The 20,810-nt window shown below is 41.7% G+C and overlaps 2 protein-coding genes across 2 annotated transcripts in view; both read left to right on the forward strand.

Annotated features, from left to right (window-relative positions):
- Nucleotides 1–8,116, forward strand: part of abhd8a (abhydrolase domain containing 8a) — a 29,859-nt gene extending 21,743 nt beyond the window's left edge. The window contains exons 4-5 of the mRNA XM_061919829.1: nucleotides 1,368–1,584; nucleotides 5,617–8,116. Coding sequence (XP_061775813.1) covers nucleotides 1,368–1,584; nucleotides 5,617–5,835 — 436 coding nt within the window. The 3' untranslated portion in view covers nucleotides 5,836–8,116. The remainder of the gene's footprint in view (nucleotides 1–1,367; nucleotides 1,585–5,616) is intronic.
- A 10,482-nt stretch (nucleotides 8,117–18,598) lies between these two features.
- kdm4ab (lysine (K)-specific demethylase 4A, genome duplicate b) overlaps nucleotides 18,599–20,810 on the forward strand; it is a 63,988-nt gene continuing 61,776 nt past the window's right edge. The window contains exon 1 of the mRNA XM_061919832.1: nucleotides 18,599–18,622. The gene's annotated coding sequence lies outside the window, so the exon portion shown is untranslated. The remainder of the gene's footprint in view (nucleotides 18,623–20,810) is intronic.

Below are 20,810 nucleotides of genomic sequence, written 5' to 3' on the forward strand. Positions count from 1 at the left end.
GAATGCAAGGCATACTTGGTCAACAGCCATACAGGTCACACTGAGGGTGGCCTTATAAACAAATTTAACACTGTTACAAATATGCGCCACACTGTGAACCCACACCAAACAGGAATGACAAACATTTGCACCGTAACACAACAGAACAAATACCCTGCACCCCTTGCAGCACTAACTCTTTCGGGAAGCTACACTATACACCCCCCCCCACACACACACACACACACACACAACCCCATCTTCCGAATTCGGAGGTCTCAAGGTTGGCAAGTATGCATTTGTCAAGTTCAAACCCTGATGACATCTATTAAACAGACAAGAAGCAAGGAGTCATGCAAAGACAGAGTTCAATTTTGCTCAAAGAGGAGAGACGTTTTTGGGCTTTACTCAAGTCACAGATCCAAACTACGCTCTAAAGTCCAGCCCACGTGCTCCACTATTTATTTGGGGGGGGAAGGGGGGGGTCCCTGGTGACATCACCGAGGCTGCTGCTGAAGGAAGGGGTTAATCTCAACAGCCCCAGTTAGACACAATATATGACGGCTCATAAAATGTAAATGTGCTGACACCCGTGATATCGCCCCGTCTCTGCTCTGTCTACGTCACGGCATTCAATGTGAAATATATTTATATAGCGCTTTTCTCTAGTGACTCAAAGCGCTTTACATAGTGAAACCCAATATCTAAGTTACATTTAAACCAGTGTGGGTGGCACTGGGAGCAGGTGGGTAAAGTGTCTTGCCCAAGGACACAACGGCGATGACTAGGATGGCGGAAGCGGGAATCGAACCTGCAACCCTCAAGTTGCTGGCACGGCCACTCTACCAACCGAGCTATGCCCCCCTAATGTTCCGGACACAGACACTGATATGAGACGATGTCCATTTGCACAGTTTTAAAAGCACAACTTCAGCACAATTGATAATAACTATAGCAACGGCCTTTAAGAATAAGAGTTGGGATAACTTACACATAATTATTTTAACAGCATTGTCTTGCTGGAATAAGCAGGGGCGTCCATGATAACGTTTCTTGGATGGCAGCATATGTCGCTCCAAAACCTGTATGTACCTTTCAGCATTAATGGTGCCTTCACAGATGTGTAAGTTACCCATGCCTTGGGCACTAATACACCCCCATACCACTCTGTAATTGAGTTTGACACCCCTGCTTTAAGTCACATCCAACAATTGCGACAACGACTTTTTACTGTGATTTTTTTTAATGATTTCTGCCGGTGGTGTGGCTCCGCATTTTTTCAAACGCAAAAAATGTGCCTTGGCTCAAAAGGGGTTGAAAAACACTGATGTAGAGGGCTCAAAATGATACGTCTGTGCTCACTTGGATTTTTTCTTGTCAAATTGCAGAGGCGGATTCGCCCACCAGGGTGCCAAAGAAAAGCAGCTGTTGAAGCAAGGCAACGCCTTCAACGTGTCGCCGTTCGTGCTGCGCGCCATGATGAGCGGGCAGTACTGGCCCGAGGGGGACGAGGTCTACCACGCCGAGCTCACCGTGCCCATCCTTCTGGTTCACGGCATGTGTGACAAGTTTGTGCCAATGGACGAAGACCAGCGCATGGCGGAGGTATACATCGTTCAGTGTTGGCGCTAGGAACCTTCAAAATAATACAAGTCATAAATATGGGGTCCCACCGTATATTTTTGGGGTCCCACTTTTTTGAAACCGTTTTGAAATCAAATGATAAATGCATGCATTATCTTGTTATAATCTCACATTCTATATTGTGCTTTGGAAAAAGGTTGTCATAAATGTTACTTCATTCATAAAAAAAAAGAAATAACACAAAAGAAAACAAATGCAGTATTTGTGACTAGAGACTTATTAAAACGCAGTTGCGTCTCCCAGTCATACCTGCCAACCCTCCCGATTTTCCCGGGAAACTCCCAAATTTCAGTGCGCTTCCCGAAAATCTCCCCGGGGCTGTTGCGACGCACCTTTCCCTCCTCTGCGGATCCACCCGGAGGATCAGCAGGCAGCGCGCTCGGACACGCTGAGCGCAGCACGCCCACGCAGCTACAAGCCTGCACACCATTTGTCAATCTGCACACCTGTGACTGATGAGGGCGAGCTGAATAAAGGGACCAGTGGACCCAAGGATCAGGGCGGGAACTTAGTTTTTCACGATGTACCTACCCTCCGTCGTTTGTAAAGTGAGCTGTGTGTCTCACTTTTACCCGGATCTCCATCTTTCTCTGACTGCCTCCTTCGTTCCTCGACTCCTCGCTCGCCCCGGACTACGACGACTCGCTCCTGCCTATCGACCCCGCTTCCGCCCCTGAACAACCCTGCCTGCTTTGCCCTTGTCTGACAGCACCGCGTCTCCAACACTTATGGTAAAACGCTCCAATTAAATACTTCACATAGTCTTACACCATACACACTCTTGGATTTTTGATACACACCATTTTATAGTTTATACTTTATTGTTTGATTCTGATATATATATATATATATATATATATATATATATATATATATATATATATATATATATATATATATAAAAAATAAATCATAGAACACTACCGCCCTCTCGTGTCCGTTTTCCGTCACCCCCTTAGTTAAACCATAACAGGGGCAACCATACTCCCGAATTTCTCCCGACAGACAACAATATTGGGGCGTGGCTTAAAAGGCACCGCCTTTGCGTGCCGGCCCAGTCACATAATATCTACGGCTTTTCACACGCACAAGTGAATGCAAATGCATACTTGGTCAACAGCCATACAGGTCACACTGAGGGTGGCCGTATAAACAACTTGAGCACTGTTACAAATATGCCTCACACTGTGAACCCACACCAAACAAGAATGACAAACATGTTCGCACCGTAACACAACAGAACAAATACCCTGCACCCCTTGCAGCACTAACTCTTTCGGGATGCAACAATATACACCCCGCCCCCCCCACAACCTCACCCACCTCAACCTCCTCATTCTCTCTCAGGGAGAGCATGTCCCAAAAATAAATATGGCAGTGCCATGTTGCAATTTTTTTTCCATAACTTGAGTAAATTTATTTTTTTAAACCTTGTTACATTGTTTAATGCGTACGGCGGGGCATCACAACAAAATTAGGCATAATAATGTGTTCATTCCACGACTGTATATATCGTATCGGTTGATATCGGAATTGGAAATTGAGAGTTGGACAATATCGCCAAAAAGCCATTATCGGACATCTCTATTAGTGTTGTTTACTTGAGACTTATCTCGTATGTTTGACTGCCATCTACTGGTCACACTTATAATTACAGCCTGTACCAAATAAAATAGCGTGGCGTCCCGGAAGAGTTGGCACTGCTAAGAATTCTGGGTATTTGTTGTGTTTTCTTTATGCCAACACTGTCATAAACATGTGCCCTATAGTGAAACCTCACTAAACAACAATGACAAACACATTCCGGGGGAATATTTACACCCCAACACAACACAAACAAAACAGAGCACATACCCAGAATTCCCAGCAGTACCAACTCTTCCGGACGTTACACTTTTATTTGCTACAGGGTGTAATTATGAGTGTGACTAGTAGATGGCAGCCAGACATGAGCGATAAGTGTCAAGTAAACAACACCAACATTTTTGGTGTTGTTTACAAATTGCTCATGCTTTTATTTGTAGTTGTCTTTATCTAGTGTGTTTCATGATTTCATTTCTATTAAAAAAATGTATTATATATTCCAGCTTACTATTTTCTATTTATTTTAATTTTTAGACTTCGTAGCGCTTTGAGATTTTAATAAATGTAAAGTGCGTTACAAATTATGATTATTTTTATTATTATTTTAAAGGTTCCATTGAAAATATAAAACATTGCACACGGCGCCCCGAAATGTGTTTGTCATTGTTGTTTAGTGTGGTTTCACTATAAGGCACATGTTTATGACAGTGTTGGCGTTGTTCGTATGGCCTACCTTAGTGTTGAGTAAGTATGCCCTTCATTCATTTGTACACGGGATGTCTAAAATCAAATTGTTCACTGAAATGGGCTATGGTTGTGGAGAATGACAGCTTTTTTTTGACATCTTCAGTTTAAGACCACTTCCACTCCTGCCAACACAGTAAGCTCAACCTCATAGTGTGGTGTGGAGGGGAGGGGTGGCCTGCGGGCCTGCAGCGAAGCGGGGTGTGCCAGGACCGGCTTCGATATCAGCAACAAGTGCGGTGACGGCCCACCTGGGCCTAGTTATCTACAAACCCCTTTTCCATATGAGTTGGGAAATTGTGTTAGATGTAAATATAAACGGAATACAATAATTTGCAAATCCTTTTCAACTCATATCCAATTGAATGCCCTACAAAGACAAGATATTTGATGTTCAAACTCATAAACTTTGGGTTTTTTTTGCAAATAATAATTAACTTAGAATTTCATGGCTGCAACACGTGCCAAAGTAGTTGGGAAAGGGCATGTTCACCACTGTGTTACATCACCTTTTCTTTTAACAACACTTAATAAACGTTTGGGAACTGAGGAAACTAATTGTTGAAGGTTTGCAAAGTGGAATTATTTACCATTCTTGCTTGATGTACAGCTTAAGTTTTTCAACAGTCCAGGGTCTTGTTGTCGTATTTTACACTTCATAATGCGCCACACATTTTCGATGGGACACAGGTCTGGACTGCAGGCGGGCCAGGAAAGTACCCGCACTCTTTTACTACGAAGCCACGCTGTTGTAACACGTGGCTTGGCATTGTCTTGCTGAAATAAGCAGGGGCGTCCATGATAACGTTGTTTGGATGACAACATATGTTGCTCCAAAACCTGCATTAATGGCGCCTTGACAGATGTGTAAGTTACCCATGCCTTGGGCACTAATGCACCCCCATACCATCACAGAAGCTGGCTTTTGAACTTTGCGCCTATAACAATCCGGAAGGTTATTTTCCTCTTCGTTCCGGAGGACACCACCTCCACAGTTTCCAAATATTATTTGAAATGTGGACTCGTCAGACCACAGAACACTTTTCCACTTTACATCAGTCCAATCTTAGATGAGCTCGGGCCCAGCGAAGCCGGCGGCGTTCCTGGATGTTGTTGATAAATGGCTTTCGCTTTGCATGGTCGAGTTTTAACTTGCACTTAGAGATGTAGCGACCAACTGTAGTTACTGACAGTGGTTTTCTGAAGTGTTCCTGAACCCATGTGGTGATATCCTTTACACACCGATGTTGGTTTTTGATGCAGTACTGTGTGAGCGATCAAAGGTCTGTAATATCATCGCTCACGTGCAGTGATTTCTCCAGATTCCCTGAACCTTTTGATGATATTACGGACCGTAGATGGTAAAATCCCTGAGAAATGTTGTTCTAAAACTGTTCGACAATTTGCCTACAAATTGGTGACCCTCGCCCCATCCTTGTTTGTGAATTCCTTAGCATTTCATGGAAGCTGCTTTTATACCCAATCATGGCACCCACCTGTTCCCAATTAGCCTGCACACCTAAAAACTTTATTGTAACTGACAATGCTTGGTAGTCTGGGGGATCCACGGGAGGGCAACCTCCACATCCGGAAAATACGTCAAACTAAACTGACTTGTCCTTTTTCTGTACTCTACTCTGACCTCTCTTGCACGGTTCCTCTTAGATCCTCCTGTTTGCCTTCCTAAAAGTCATCGAGGAAGGAAGTCACATGGTGATGATGGAGTGTCCCGACACGGTCAACACCCTCCTCCACGAGTTCTTCCTCTGGGAGCCGGACTCATCCAGGAAGGACAGCAAGGAGACGGAGGCGGCGGACAAGTCCCTAGCAGTCAGTGACCAGCTCCACACGCTGAGAACCAGTAGGTCCTGCGTGGACAAATAGTTCCTTTTTGGGGGGGCTTTGGAGCAGACGGCCCTTTTTTTCCCAGGCACTTTGTCAGATGTTCTTCAGGCTGCTTCCCGGCTGAGAGCTGTTACATTTGAAGGCCACGCGTCTGGAGGCGGACGCTGGTGCTCTGAGATCAAGCTGGAACCCTGGCGCACCACCAGCAGGGGAATAATGGCGAGGAGGGCAACTGGTGCCCCATAACGAGGTTGGGTTTTTCTTTTTTTTTTTGTGGACACGGTTACAAGTCATGAAGTACGTTCCGTCACTGAATGTTCTTATATGGGCGTGACTCAGTGTTTATTTCATACAAAGGGAATAACTCAAGTATACATAATAACTCTTATAGTAGGCTATGTGTGACTGATTGGACCACATATAGCTGAAGAACCAACGTATACCGAAATAATAACCACGTGGTCGCATGAAGATGTAGTCGGAACCAACAAGAGGAAAAAAAAAGACCTGCATTTTACAGTATTTTATCCACAGTAAACTGCAGTGTAACATTACCACACATCTGTCTTTATATTCCACTGCAATGAACTGTTATTTCTCAGTGAAATTCTGTCATCCAAGTCCTTTTGTACCTATGGAGGTTCTCACTCATCCAGGTCTTTGTAGTCTTAGGGCGGTCAGTCATCGCAACTGGACTGTTTGGTTGGTCTTGGAAGACGTTTGGTCTCTCATCCCAGTAGACTTCATCGGTTCATGTTCTTAGACTTAGATTGGTCAGATCGAGTCTTAGACTTAGATTGGTTGGATCTACTCTTAGACCTAGATTGGTCACATCTAGTCTTTGACTTAGATTGGTCACATCTGGTCTTAGACTTCGATTGGTCAGATCTGGTCTTAGACTTAGCTTGGTCACATCTCGGATTAGAGGTAGATTGGTCACATCTAGTCTTAGACTTAGATTGGTCAGATCTAGTCTTAGACTAAGATTAGTCATAGCTAGTTTTAGACTAAGATTGGTCAGATCCTGTCTTAGAGTTAGATTGTTCACATGTAGTCTTGGACTTAGATTGGTCACATGTAGTCTTAGACTTAGATTGGTCACATGTAGTCTTAGACTTAAATTGGTCAGATCTACTCTTTGACTTCGATTGGTCAGTTTTAGTCTTAGAGTATGATTGGGCACATCAAGTCTTAGACGTTGATGGGTAACATTTAGTCTTAGACTTAAATTGGTCAGATCTACTCTTAGACTTCGATTGGTCAGATCTAGTCTCAGACTTAGCTTGGTCAGATCTAGTCACAGACTTAGCTTCGTCACATCTAGTCTTAGACTTAGATGGGCCACATTTACTCTTAGACTTAAATTGGTCACATCTAGTCTTAGACTTAGATTGCTCAGATTTAGTCTTCGACTTAGATTGATCACATCTAGTCCCCGCCTTAGATTGGTCACATCGAGTCTTGGACTTAGATTGGTCACATCTAGTCTTAGACTTAGATTGCTCAGATTTAGTCTTCGACTTAGATTGATCACATCCAGTCTCCGACTTAAATTGGTCAGATCTAGTCTTGGACTAAGATTAGTCATATCTAGTTTTAGACTAAGATTGGTCAGATCCTGTTTTAGAGTTAGATTGGTCACATGTAGTCTTAGACTATAATTGGTCAGATCTACTCTTAGACTTCGATTGGTCAGATCTAGTCTTAGAGAATGATTGGGCACATCGAGTCTTAGACTTAGATGGGCCACATTTAGTCTTAGACTTAAATTGGTCAGATATAGTCTTGGACTAAGATTGATCAGATCCTGTCTTAGACTTAGAATGGTCACATCTAGTCTCCGACTTAGATTGGTCACATCTAGTCTTAGACTTAGATTGCTCAGATTTAGTCTTCGACTTAGATTGATCACATCTAGTCTCCGACTTAGATTGGTCACATCGAGTCTTAGACTTAGATTGGTCACATCTAGTCTTAGACTTAGATTGGTCACATCTATTCTTATACTTAGCTTGGTAACATCTCGTCTTAGAGTTAGATTGGTCACATCTAGTCTTAAACTTAGATTGGTCGCATCCAGTCTTAGACTTGGAATGGTCACATTTAGTCTTAGACTTAAATTGGTCACATCTAGTTTTAGACTTAAATTGGTCACATCTAAGTTGGTCACATCTAGTTTTAGACTTAGATTGGTCACATCTAGTCTTAGACTTAGATTGGATCAGATCTAGTCTTAGACTTAGATTGGTCACATCGAGTCTTAGACTTATATTGGTCAGATCAAGTCCAACGTTTGGTGCCAAAACCCCAAATATTTATAGTCCAAAAACCAGGGGAGTGGGCCTGGGCAGGGAGGGTTTTGCCTGATCGTCGTGAGAAAAAAACAAAAAACAAAAAAAAAACATAATTATAACAGTTTTCACTACAATCGGGCGAAACCATCCTTGCCCAGGCACACTCTCCTGGTTTTTGGACAGTAAATATTTGGGGTTTTGGCACCCGCTGCTGGACCTGATCTGACCAATCTAAGTCTAAGATGACATCTGACCAATCTAAGTCTAAGGCTAAATCTGACCAAGCTAAGTCTAAAACTAGATCTGAACAAACTAAGTCTTTTTTCAGATGTGACCAATATAAATCTGAGACTAGATCTAACCAAGGTAAGTCTAAGACTAGATGTGACAATCGAAGTCCAAGACTTGATGTGACCATTCTAAGTCTAAAACTAGATGTGACCAATCTAACTCCAAGACGAGATGTGACCAAGCTAAGTCTAAGACTAGATAAAACCAATTCTAAGTCTAAGACTAGATGTAACCAATCTAAGTCTAAGACTAGACGTAACCAATCCAACTCTAAGACTAGATGTGACCGATCTAAGACTAGATCTAACCAAGCTAAGTCTAAGACTAGATCTAACCAAGCAAAGTCTAAGTTTAGATCTAACTAAGGTAAGTCTAAGACTAGATGTGACAATCGAAGTCTAAGACTTGATGTGACCATTCTAAGTCTAAAACTAGATGTAACCAATCTAACTCTAAGACTAGATAAGACCAATCTAAGTCTAAGACTAGATGTAACCAATCTAAGTCTAAGGCTAGATGTAACAAATCCAACCCTAAGACTAGATGTGACCAAGCTAAGTCTAAGGCTAAATCTGACCAATCTAAGTCTTTGTCCAGATGTGACCAATCTAAGTCTGAGACTAGATCTAACCAAGCTAAGTCTAAGACTAGATGTGACAATCGAAGTCTAAGACTTGATGTGACCATTCTAAGTCTAAAACTAGATGTGTCTAAGTCTAAGACGAGATGTGACCAATCTAAGTCTAAGACTAGATAAGACAAATCTAAGTCTAAGACTAGATGTAACCAATCAAACTCTAAGACTAGATGTGACCAATCTAACTCTAAGACTAGATCTAACCAAGCTAAGTCTAAGACTAGATCTAACCAAGCAGAGTCTAAGACTAGATGTGACCAAGCTAAGTCTAAGGCTAAATCTGACAAATCTAAGTAAGACTAGATCTGACCGATCTAAGTCTTTGTCCAGATGTGACCAATCTAAGTCTGAGACTAGATCTAACCAAACTAAGTCAAGACTAGATGTGACAATCGAAGTCTAAGACTTGATGTGACCATTCTAAATATAAGACTAGATGTGACCAATTTAAGTCTAAGAATAGATTTATTAAGCTAAGTCTAAGACTAGATGGGACCAATCTAAGTCTAAGGCTAAATCTAACCAAGCAGAGTCTAAGACTAGATCCAACCAAGCTAAGTCTATGAGCACAAACTGATGAAGTGTACTCAGATTAGCGCCAAAACGTCTTCCAAGACCAAGCAAACAGTCCTGTTGCAAGGGATTGATCGCCCTGAGATGTAGTCCTCTGTGATACCACAACAAACTACTGGAAAGTCTAACTGACTTGTCTCCGTACCGTAAGCGGCGCTAGGCTTTTAAAACCAGAAATCAATTCACGATGAAATTACAGCATTTAGCTCAGGGGTTGTCAAACTCACGTTAGCTCAGAGGCCACGTGGAGCAAAGTCTAATCCAAAGTCGGCATGATGACTTCAAACCAAAGACAACTTCAGACTTTGTTTCCTTGTAGCTACAAAAGCATTATTCTTGAAGTCACGGCCTATCTGGGATTGAACAAAACACAAAAGAGATAATAAAAACTGGGTTTAAATACCTTAATTTGTCATTTTCACGTATTCGTCCTGGGCTAAACTAACAAACAGAGGTAGAAACTATTCAAAAGGGTTAACTTACACTCCGTGTCTACGTTTTTCATTTCTGACAGACAGTGTTTGCTTGCCTAACAGAAATGCTATTGCACCACCCAGTGGACACATTTGAAACAGCCCAATTTTTTAACCAAGCAAACATCTCACGAATTAAAACTTATTCCGAACCCTTGACGCCCCTGATTTACAGACCTCAAAACCAGTGAAGTTCGCACGTTGTGTAAATGGTAAATAAAAACAAAATACAATGATTTGCAAATAATTTCCAACCTATTTTCAATTGAATAGACTGCAAAGACAATATATTTATTGTTAGAAATGGAAAACTTTGTTATATTTTGCAAATATTAGCTCATTTGGAATTTGATGCCTGCAACATGTTTGGAAAAAGCCGGCACAAGTGGCAAAAAAGACTGAGAAAGTTGAGGAACGCTCATCCAACACTTATTTGGAGCATCCCACAGGTGTGCAGGCTTATTGGGAACAGGTGGGTGCCATGATTGGGTATAAAAGCAGCTTCCATGAAATGCTCAGTCATTCACAAACGAGGATGGGGAAAGGGTCACCTCTTTGTCCACAAATGCGTGAGCAAATTGTCAAACACTTTAAGACCAACATTTTTCAACAAGCTATTGCAAGAAATTTAAAGATTTCACCATCTGCGGTCCGTAATATCATCAACAGGTTCAGAGAATCTGGAGAAATCACTGCATGTAAGCAATGATATTACGGCCCCTTCGAGCCCTCAAGTGGTACTGCGTCAAAAAGCGACATCAGTGTGTAAAAGGATATCACCACACGGGCTCAGGAACACTTCAGAAAACCACTGTCAGTAACTACAGTTGGTCGCTACATCTGTAAGTGCAAGTTAAAACTCTACTATGCAAAGCGAAAGCCATTTATCAACAACACCCGGAAGCTCCGCCGGCTTCGCGAGACTCGAGCTCATCTGAGGTGGACTTATGCAAAGAGTAAAAGTGTTCTGTGGTCTGACAAGTCCACATTTCAAATTTATTTTTGGAAACAGTGGATGTTGTGTCGTCCGGAACAAAGAGGAAAAGAACCATCCGGATTGTTCAAGGCAGCATCTGTGTTGATATGGGGGAGTATTAGTGCCCCAGGTATGGGTAACTCACACATCTGTGAAGGTGCCATTAATGCTGAAAGGTCCATACAGGTTTTGGAGCAACATATGTTGTCATCCAAGCAACGTTATCATGGACGCCCCTGCTTATTCCAGCAAGACAATGCGAAGCTTGTGTTTGTGCAACACAAACAGCATGGCTTCATAGTAAAACAGTGCGGGTACTAGACTGGCCTGCCTGTAGTCCAGACCTGTGTCCCATTGAAAATGTCTGCTGCATTATGAACTGCTGAACAACTGTACATCAAGCAAGAATGGGAAAGAATTCCTCCTGAAAAGCTTCAAAAATTGGTCTCCTCAGTTCCCAAACGTTTACTGAGTGTTGTTAAAAGGAAAGGCCATGTAATACAGTGGTAAAAATTACACCTTTTTTGCAATGTGTCGCTGCCATTAAATTCTAAGTTGATGATTATTTGCAAAAAACAAAGTTTCTTAGTGTGAACATGAAATATTTGTCCTTGCAGTCTATTCAATTGGATATAAGTTGAAACGGATTCGCAAATCATTGTATTCTATTTTTATTTTACGAATTAAAGCGCCAATTTCACCGGTTTTGGGTTTTGTAGTTCTACCTGTATTGCAATTTTACTGTAAAAGTAAAAAAATTACTAGCCAGTAATTTGCTATGACTACACAACAAACATGTTTACTGTACATAAAAAGTCCATCTGGACAGTCTTGCTAACACTTCAATTAGGAAAATAGTCGTGCTGATGACCACCTTTAACCGCCGTAAAAATATAATTTTGTGTATAATCCGAAATTCCAGAAGCAAAGCGGGAACGATTCGTACAGTAATTGCAACGTCCGATGCCTTCTCTTTGCCATGAAAGTGTCGAAAAAGACGGAATGTGCTCCGCGTTTGACTCAAAGTACTCAATCATGGGCGCTGCTTTGTCCCATAGTGGGACTCTATAGTACGAAAGCACAGGTGTTCCTATGGTTTTTTTGTCCTGGACTCTTTTTGAGAGGTTTTGCAACCGGTTCAAATCAAACACGGCTCAACCAAAAAAGAGAAGAGGGACTCACTATTTGGAAATGCTGCTCTGTTATACAGTATATATGCATTGGATGCAACACTGATGATTTTATGCAAATAAGATTGACCCACCTCTAGAATATTCTATTGTCTATATCAGTGATTCTCAAACTGGGCTCGCTTGAGTAAATATTCAAACACAGTCACTGTTCAAACTGTCTGTAATGTTACAAAATCTTCAATTTACAGTCGCGATCAAAGGTTTCCACGCACTTGTAAAGAAGGATCATTACAATAACACAACTATGAGCATACCAATCCATTATTTGTAAGTTCTAATGTGGCGAAAAATTGTACGCCTCTTTTATTTGGACTTTCCCCGATTACATGGCGACAGCAGTTTCTAAGGGACGGGGGTCATAAACAGCCGTCGCCTTTGATTGAAAACAGTTCAAAGAAAAGGTCGTAAAACAGTTCAAAGAAGCGCTGTCAGGAGGGGAGTCCGGTCCTGCTTCCTCTTCGCTTTGTGAGGACGACTGTTACGTCCGTTCGGCATCGTAGTGCCGGGTTCGATTCCCTCGAGGATGCGTCGAAATAGAACACAGCAAAGGTAAGGTTTAACTATTTATTTGAATAACAAAAGGTGCTAGAAAACAAAAATACTGGAGCTAAGAAAAGGCAAACAAAAGACGCTAGCATAAAAGCTAGGATATACACAATGAGAACTAAAACTGGCACGTAGGCACATAAAAGAGTAAAACAAAACATACAGCATGAGAGCTGGAATGAACAAATGGCTTAGCGTGAAAAGCTAGCGAGAATGTCATGGTGATGGACTAAACGGGAAATAAACGGATCAAACGGAGAATGAGAACGAAGATGGAAAAATAAACAATAATATGTGAAGATCCGAGTCACGGATCGCAACAACGACGTGGCAAAGTTGGTAGAGCGGCCGTGCCGGCAATCTGAGGATTACTGGTTCAATCCCCACCTTGTACCATCCGAGTCACGTCCGTTGTGTCCTTAAGCAAGACACTTCACCCTTGCTCCTGATGGATCCCGGTTAGCACCGTGCACGGCAGTTCCCGCCATCAATGGGTGTGAATTAGTGAATGTGGAAATAGTGTCAAAGCGTTTTGAGTTCCTTAAAAAAGTAGAAAAGCGCTATACCAGTACAACCCGTTTACCATTTGTAGTTCTCGGGTCAAGACAATATCTTTCTGTTGAAAGAAACAGAACACCTTCATGTTGCTTCCCATCCTACAGAGTGGAGTTTTACAAGCCTTCCGCTTGGTTGGATTAAAGACAGCATTTGACATTATGTCCTTTACAAGTGTATGTCGACTTTGATCGCGACTGTACCTGGTGGATAAAAAAAATCTGCCTTGTTTTTAATGACTACTTAGGCCTACTATGCTCCTGTAAGTCACTGTCAGGTCATTACTGCGGTACTCGTAATGTTTTCTGAGGTCGGTGGAAAAAAAAGGGTTTGAGAATCACTGGTCAATATGGAAACAATCTTTTGTTCATGTGCTTGATGTCTATTTTGATGTACAAGGTCAGTCAAATTGTCTGGACGACAGGGTGCACATGTACACTTATTGTCAGTGATCCCGTGTGCTATATATCTTCTCGTGATTAACACAAAAAAAAAAACACCAAAAAAAAAAAAGTGCTAATGTTGTTATTGTTATGGCATTTATCCACGGGAACCGTAAAATATGCACTGCTTGAACGTGGACGCATATTAGATTCTGTAGCCTCTAATCGACACATTTGGATTTATTGTATGAATGTGCCTTTCCTGGCATGAAATAAAGCTGATGTCCACAGTCGCGGGGTGTCTCTGTCTTCACTCGTACTGGAATGGTGTCGAGATGAAAATGAAAACCCCGAAACTTGTACTGGCAGTGCAAGTACCCGGGAGTCCACTTGAACAGCAGACTGGACTGAAAGGACAACAACAAACAAATGTTGTTTGCAAACTAATAAACGCACCCACGGCCGCGTCACGCCCGCATGCCGGCAAGGCTGTGAGCGATCAGCAATCAGCGCACCTGGTCCTGATGAGAGGGAGCTGTATAAAGGACCAGTGGACCCAAAGATCCAGGCAGGGACTTAGTTTCCCAATGGTGAACCGTAAGCCACAAGCTTTAAGCTCTCTCTCCGTGGCTTGATTTGTCCCGTGTCTTCTCCCTTGTGCCCGCAGTGTTTTCCTTTCGTCGCCCTGGATCTCAACTGCCTTCCTCGGTCCTCGAACCCCGCCTGGACACGGACCTTGTCGCCTCTCTCTCTCTTTCTCTGCCCACGGACCTCACTTGGATCACGGACCCTTTTTCGCCTCGCCCTCCCTTTTGGATTTGCTTCCCCATCCAACATCATGGTAACACACAACAGTTAATTACACACATAGTTTAACACCACACTTACTCTTGGATTTTGGTCACACACTCCATTCCTTAGTTAAGTATTGTTAGATAGTATTGTTTGTTATTATTATGTACATATTGACTATCCATCCATCGATTTTCTACCGCTTATCCCTTTCGGAGTTGTGGGGGGCGCTGGAGCGTATCTCATATATATATATATATGGACAAGTCGCCACCTCATCCTAGGGCCAACACAGATATTGTTATGACCCAATGCCCGGATCATACCATATTGTTGCTTTGTTCCTTTTTTATATCACATTTTGTAGTTTGACCTCCTTATTTCCTGTGTTTAGTCTGTACCATGGTTGCTCATTAGTTTTCACCTGCCCCTTGTTTTCCACGCACACCTGCTCCTATTGATTACTGCCTTATTTAAGCCTGCCCTTTTTGTTCTTTCTGTCTCGGATCCTAATTTTCTTACATGCAACAAGTGACGACTGCTATTCATTGTTTTCCTCTCGCTAGCTTTCACCTTACGCGTAGTTTTTCCCTAGCTCTCATGCTAGTAGCTTTTGTTTGTTTCTGTTCGTTTCCCTAGCTCCCATGCTAGCGCCATTTGTTTGCCGCATGCAACTTTCACGTTGGCATCTCTTCTTTGTATATTCTAGTGCTAAGTTCCGTCTTAGCTTCTCGTGCGCTCGGCCTCGATTTTTGGACTCTGTTCTAGTTGATAAGTGTTTGCCTAGCTACCCGTGCGTTCGGCATATGTCTTGATTGGATTATCCAGAGAATAGTGCTCGATACCGTGGTAGAGCGCAATATGTATGTGTGGGAAAAATCACAAGACTACTTCATCTCTACAGAACTGTTTCATGAGGGGTTCCCTCAATCATCCCTCAAATCTGATGATTGAGGGAACCCCTCATGAAACAGTTCTGTAGAGATGAAGTAGTTGTGTGATTTTTCCCATATATATATATATATATATATATATATATATATATATATATATATAAAACAAATCATTAAATATTACGCCCCCTGGTGTCTTTGCTGTCATCTCCCTCTGGTAAACCATAACAAAATTAATTGAAACAGTAGCCTATATGCATACCTTGGTAAAATATCTCTTCTTTAGTTTTGGGCGTACATTAGACTTCCAAGCATGCTTTACTAATTTTCAGCAGTATAACCATTGCTAGAGTTGGTTTTAGTCTTTGTTTTCTGATAGTACTGACAATAACCATACGATTGTTGTGAAAGTTTAAGTACCCATGATTGTCTCACACACACACAAGGTGTGGCGAAATTATTCCCTGCAATTGACCCTTGATCACCCCCTGGGAGGTGAGGGGAGCAGTGGGCAGCAGCGGTGGCCACGCCCCAGGATCATTATTGGTGATTTAACCCCCAATTCCAACCCTTGATGCTGAGTGCCAAGCAGGGAGGTAATGGCTCCCATTTTTATAGTCTTTGGTATGACTCGGCCGGGGTTTGAACTCACGACCTACCGATCGCAGGGCGGACACTCTAACCACTAGTCCACCATTTACATATTCTCTACACGTCCAAAAAGCCTAATTCACTGCAATTAGTAACACTTACGACCACTTCCTGTTCTCATTTTGTAACACAATTTACATCAATGCAATACAACAGCTGCGATGAGCTGGCGACTTGTCCAGGGTGTACACCGTATTCCGCCCGAATGTCGCTGAGATAGACTCCAGCTACCCCCCCACCCCCGCAACTCCAAAAGGGACAAGCGGTAGAAAATGGATGGATGGATGGATAGAAAAACAACAGTTCTCTTAATAAATACTTATGAGTTCCATATCAAGATGAATAAGATCTCATTTCCAATAAGGTTCATTTATCCAAATTTGTACTTTGTAAACAGTTTGAACGGATTCTTAAAATGGATTATATCAGCACATTGTAGCGTTGTCCCGATACCAAGATTTTGGTACTGGTACCAAAATGTATTTCGATACTTTTCGGTACTTTTGGATACTTTGCGTTACTTTTCCAAATTAAGGGGACCACAAAAAATTGGACTATTGGCCGTATTTTAACAACAAATCTTAGGGTACATTAAACATATGTTTCTTATTGAAAGTTTTTTCTTAAATAAAATAGTGAACATACTAGACAACTTGTCTTTTAGTAGTAAGTAAACAAACAAAGACTGATAATTAGTCTGCTGACATATGCGCTAACATATTGTGTCATTTATACACCTATTATTTTGTCAACATTATAAACGACAAACTGTAAAAAATGATTACTAATCGACTTGTTCATTTACTGTTAATATCTGCTTTTTTTTCTATTTTAACATGTTTAATCTACACTTCTTTTAAAAAGTAATAATCACATATTCTTCTGTTGTTTGATACTTTACATTAGTTTTGGATGATACCACAAATTTAGGTATCAATCCGATACCAAGTCGTTACAGGATCATACATTGGTCATATTCAAAGTCCTCATGTGTCCAGGGACGTATTTCCTGACTTTATAAACATAATCATAGGGGCGGCATAGCTCGGTTGGTAGAGTGGCCGTGCCAGCAACTTTGGGGTTGCAGGTTCGATTCCCGCTTGTGCCATCCTAGTCACTGCCGTTGTGTCCTTGGGCAAGACACTCTACCCACCTGCTCCCAGTGCCACCCACACTGGTTTAAATGTAACTTATATATTGGGTGTCACTATGTAAAGCGCTTTGAGTCACTTGAGAAAAGCGCTATATAAATATAATTCACTTCACTAGTAGTATCGACTAGATACGCGCCTGTACTTTGTATCATTACTGTGGATGTAGATGATGCTACATATGCAAAAAAAAAAAAAAAAAAAAAAATAGTGCACCAGTTGAGGAAAATGAGCAAACTACATAAATAACATCCTGTAATTTCATTTTGATATTATTTTTTTATCTTGAACACCAAATTATTTATTCAGAAAATATAAATAACGACAAATAAAGTTAGAATACTATTAGCTGCAACATGTAAGTGTAAAAAAACAACAACATTATGATTTGTATATTTTCAGAATCTGCTTGTTCGGATTTTAAACAAAAAAAACAATCTGAAGTTGTCTTTATTTTAAAGTTATCGTGCCGTGATTTTACCGGTCCCGCCCACTTGGGAGTAGATTTTTCTCCATGTGGCCCCCCGATCTAAAATGAGTTTGACTCCCCTACTTTAAAATCGAGATTTTTTTCTTACAGTGTGCGTGAAAATCCATCCATCCATTTTCTACTGCTTATTCCCTATATGACAATAAATAATCCATTTAATTATTCACTGTTACAAGTGGCCCTCTGAGGGCAGCCACAACCGTGACCTGGCCCCCCAAATGAGAATGAGTTTGACACGCCTGGTTTTAGGCCCTTTGTGTTATTTGCTGTTTCCCTTGTCACGTTGAGAACGCATAGCTATGCGCGTTGTGTTGGACCCCAGGATGCAAAGGACCAGTCAGACGAGACTTGCAGGTAAGGGCTTGATTTAATATTAAAAAATGAATAGCACTGGTACAAAACAGACAAAAATCCACAAAAGAAAATGCGTGCCGAATGCACGGGAAGCTAAGGTAACTCTTAGCACAGAGACAAGAACTAGGAATGCCAACGTGAGTGTTGCTTACCGCAAACAAAGGATCAAGGTCGAACGACGGGAGAAGGCAGGCTTAAATAAGGAAGTAATCAATAAACACAGATGCGTGTCAGGAAACAAGTAACAGGTGGAAGAAATCAGAAACTATGGTAACAGAACAAAACCAGGAAGTGCAACCAGGAACCGAAAGAGTCCAAGACAAACAGAAAACACAAAAAGGACTCAAAAACCAAAATTAAAATGTGATCCGGGCTGCGGATCACAAAATCCTTCTTGTTTTCATGTCCTTTTACCTCCGTTTTTGTGGACTTTTTGCATCTGCGCTTCAACCACAACATTTCCCATTGTGGAATGAATAAAGTCTACACTATTCTTGTTACGGCGGCGGAGTCAGTTTACTGCCGGGTTTGCTCCCCCGGGATGCAGACGGACCACTTCGGACAGGGCGGGCAGGTAGGAACATGATTTATTCTTTGAAAATCAAAGAAGTACCATCTATCCATCCATTTTCTACTGCCTATTCCCTTTTGGGGCGGCGGGGGGCGCTGGCGCCTATCTCAGCTACAATCGGGCAGAAGGCGGGGTACACCCTGGACAAGTCGCCACCTCATCGCAGGGCAAAGAAGTACCAAAAACAGAAAACAAGCCAAAGGATCGCACTGGAAGCTAAGGCTACCACTTAGCATGGACTATGAGACAAGCGATACTCGCGTAACCGGTTGGGTGTAGCAAACAATGAAGCCAGGCTGACTGACCGGCTTAAATAATGCCTATGATTAGTGCTCGGGAATCAGGTGAGCGTCTCGAACACCAATCAGAGACAGGTGTAAACAATAAGCACCCATCCATCCATCCATTTTCTACCGCTTATTCCCTTTCGGGGTCGCGGGGGGCGCTGGTGCCTATTTCAGCTACAATCGGGCGGAAGGCAGGGTACACCCTGGACAAGTCGCCACCTCATCGCAGGGCCAACACAGATAGACAGACAACATTCACACACTAGGGCCAATTTAGTGTTGCCAATCAACCTATCCCCAGTACCCATGGTAACTAAAAACAAACTCAAGGATGCACAAAAACAGAAACAGAGAGTCCAAAACTAACAGAAAATGACAAAACATGATCCGGGCCACGGATCATGACAATTCTAGCAATTACCCTATTCCTGTGGTATACCTCAGGGATCAATACTAGGACCAAAATTGTTCAATCTCTGTATAAATGACATTTCTAAAGTGAAGTGAAGTGAAGTGAATTATATTTATATAGCGCTTTTCTCTAGTGACTCAAAGCGCTTTACATAGTAAAACCCAATATCTAAGTTACATTTAAACCAGTGTGGGTGGCACTGGGAGCAGGTGGGTAAAGTGTCTTGCCCAAGGACACAACGGCAGTAACTAGGATGGCGGAAGCGGGAATCGAACCTGCAACCCTCAAGTTGCTGGCACGGCCACTCTACCAACCGAGCTATGCTAAAAGATTAAAGTTAGTATTATTTGCGGATGATATGACTGTTCAGGAGAGAACACACAGAAGATAACACACGTAGCTCGGTTGGTAGAGTGGCCGTGCCAGCAACTTGAGGGTTGCAGGTTCGATTCCCGCTTCCGCCATCCTAGTTACTGCCGGTGTGTCCTTGGGCAAGACACTTTACCCACCTGCTCCCAGTGCTAACCACACTGGTTTAAATGTAACTTAGATATTGGGTTTCACTATGTAAAGCGCTTTGAGTCACTAGAGAAAAGCGCTATATAAATATACTTCACTTCACTTCACATAATAACAGAAGAAATGAGCAAAGTAAAAATATTGTTCAACCAAAACAGACTATCTTTGAATCCCATTAAAACTAAAATAATGCTGTTTGGTAACAATTGAAGGGAAAGTCAAACACAAATAGACGGAGTAGACATAGTACCGTATTTTTCAGAGTATAAGTCGCTCTGGAGTATAAGTCGCACCTGCCGAAAATGCATAATAAAAAAGGAAAAAAACATATATAAGTCGCATTTTTGGGGGGAAATTTATTTGATAAATCCCAACACCAAGAATAGACATTTGAAAGGCAATTTAAAATAAATAAAGAATAGTGAGTAACAGGCTGAATAAGTGTACGTTATATGAAGCATAAATAACCAACTGAGAAGGTGCCTGCTATGTTAACCTAACATATTATGGTAAGAGTCATTCAAATAACTATAACATATAGAACATGCTATACCTTTACCAAACAATCTGTCACTCTTAATCGCTAAATCCCATGAAATCTTATACGTCTAGTCCAGGGGTGGGGAACCTTTTTGGCTGAGTGAGCCACGAAAGCCAAATATTCTAAAATGTATTCCCGTGAGAGCCGTATAATATTTTTAACACCGAATACAACTGTCAGGTTCAAACACTGATGACATTTATTAAACAGACAAGAAGCAAGGAATTAAACAGAGACAGGATTCAATTTAGCTCAATGAGGAGAAACCCGTAGACCTGTACCTCTCTTATTCTTTTTAATAACATTGTTGTTCTGAAGCTAACCAATAATAAATAAAATAATTAATTCCACTTCTTGAACAGGTGCGGTAGAAACGGATGGAGGGATTCAAACGCATGAGAATGTTTTATATTTTGAACGTTATTTTTAACA

Source organism: Nerophis ophidion, linkage group LG14, assembly GCF_033978795.1.
Source record: "Nerophis ophidion isolate RoL-2023_Sa linkage group LG14, RoL_Noph_v1.0, whole genome shotgun sequence".
In the NCBI taxonomy this organism is placed as follows: Eukaryota; Metazoa; Chordata; class Actinopteri; order Syngnathiformes; family Syngnathidae; genus Nerophis; species Nerophis ophidion.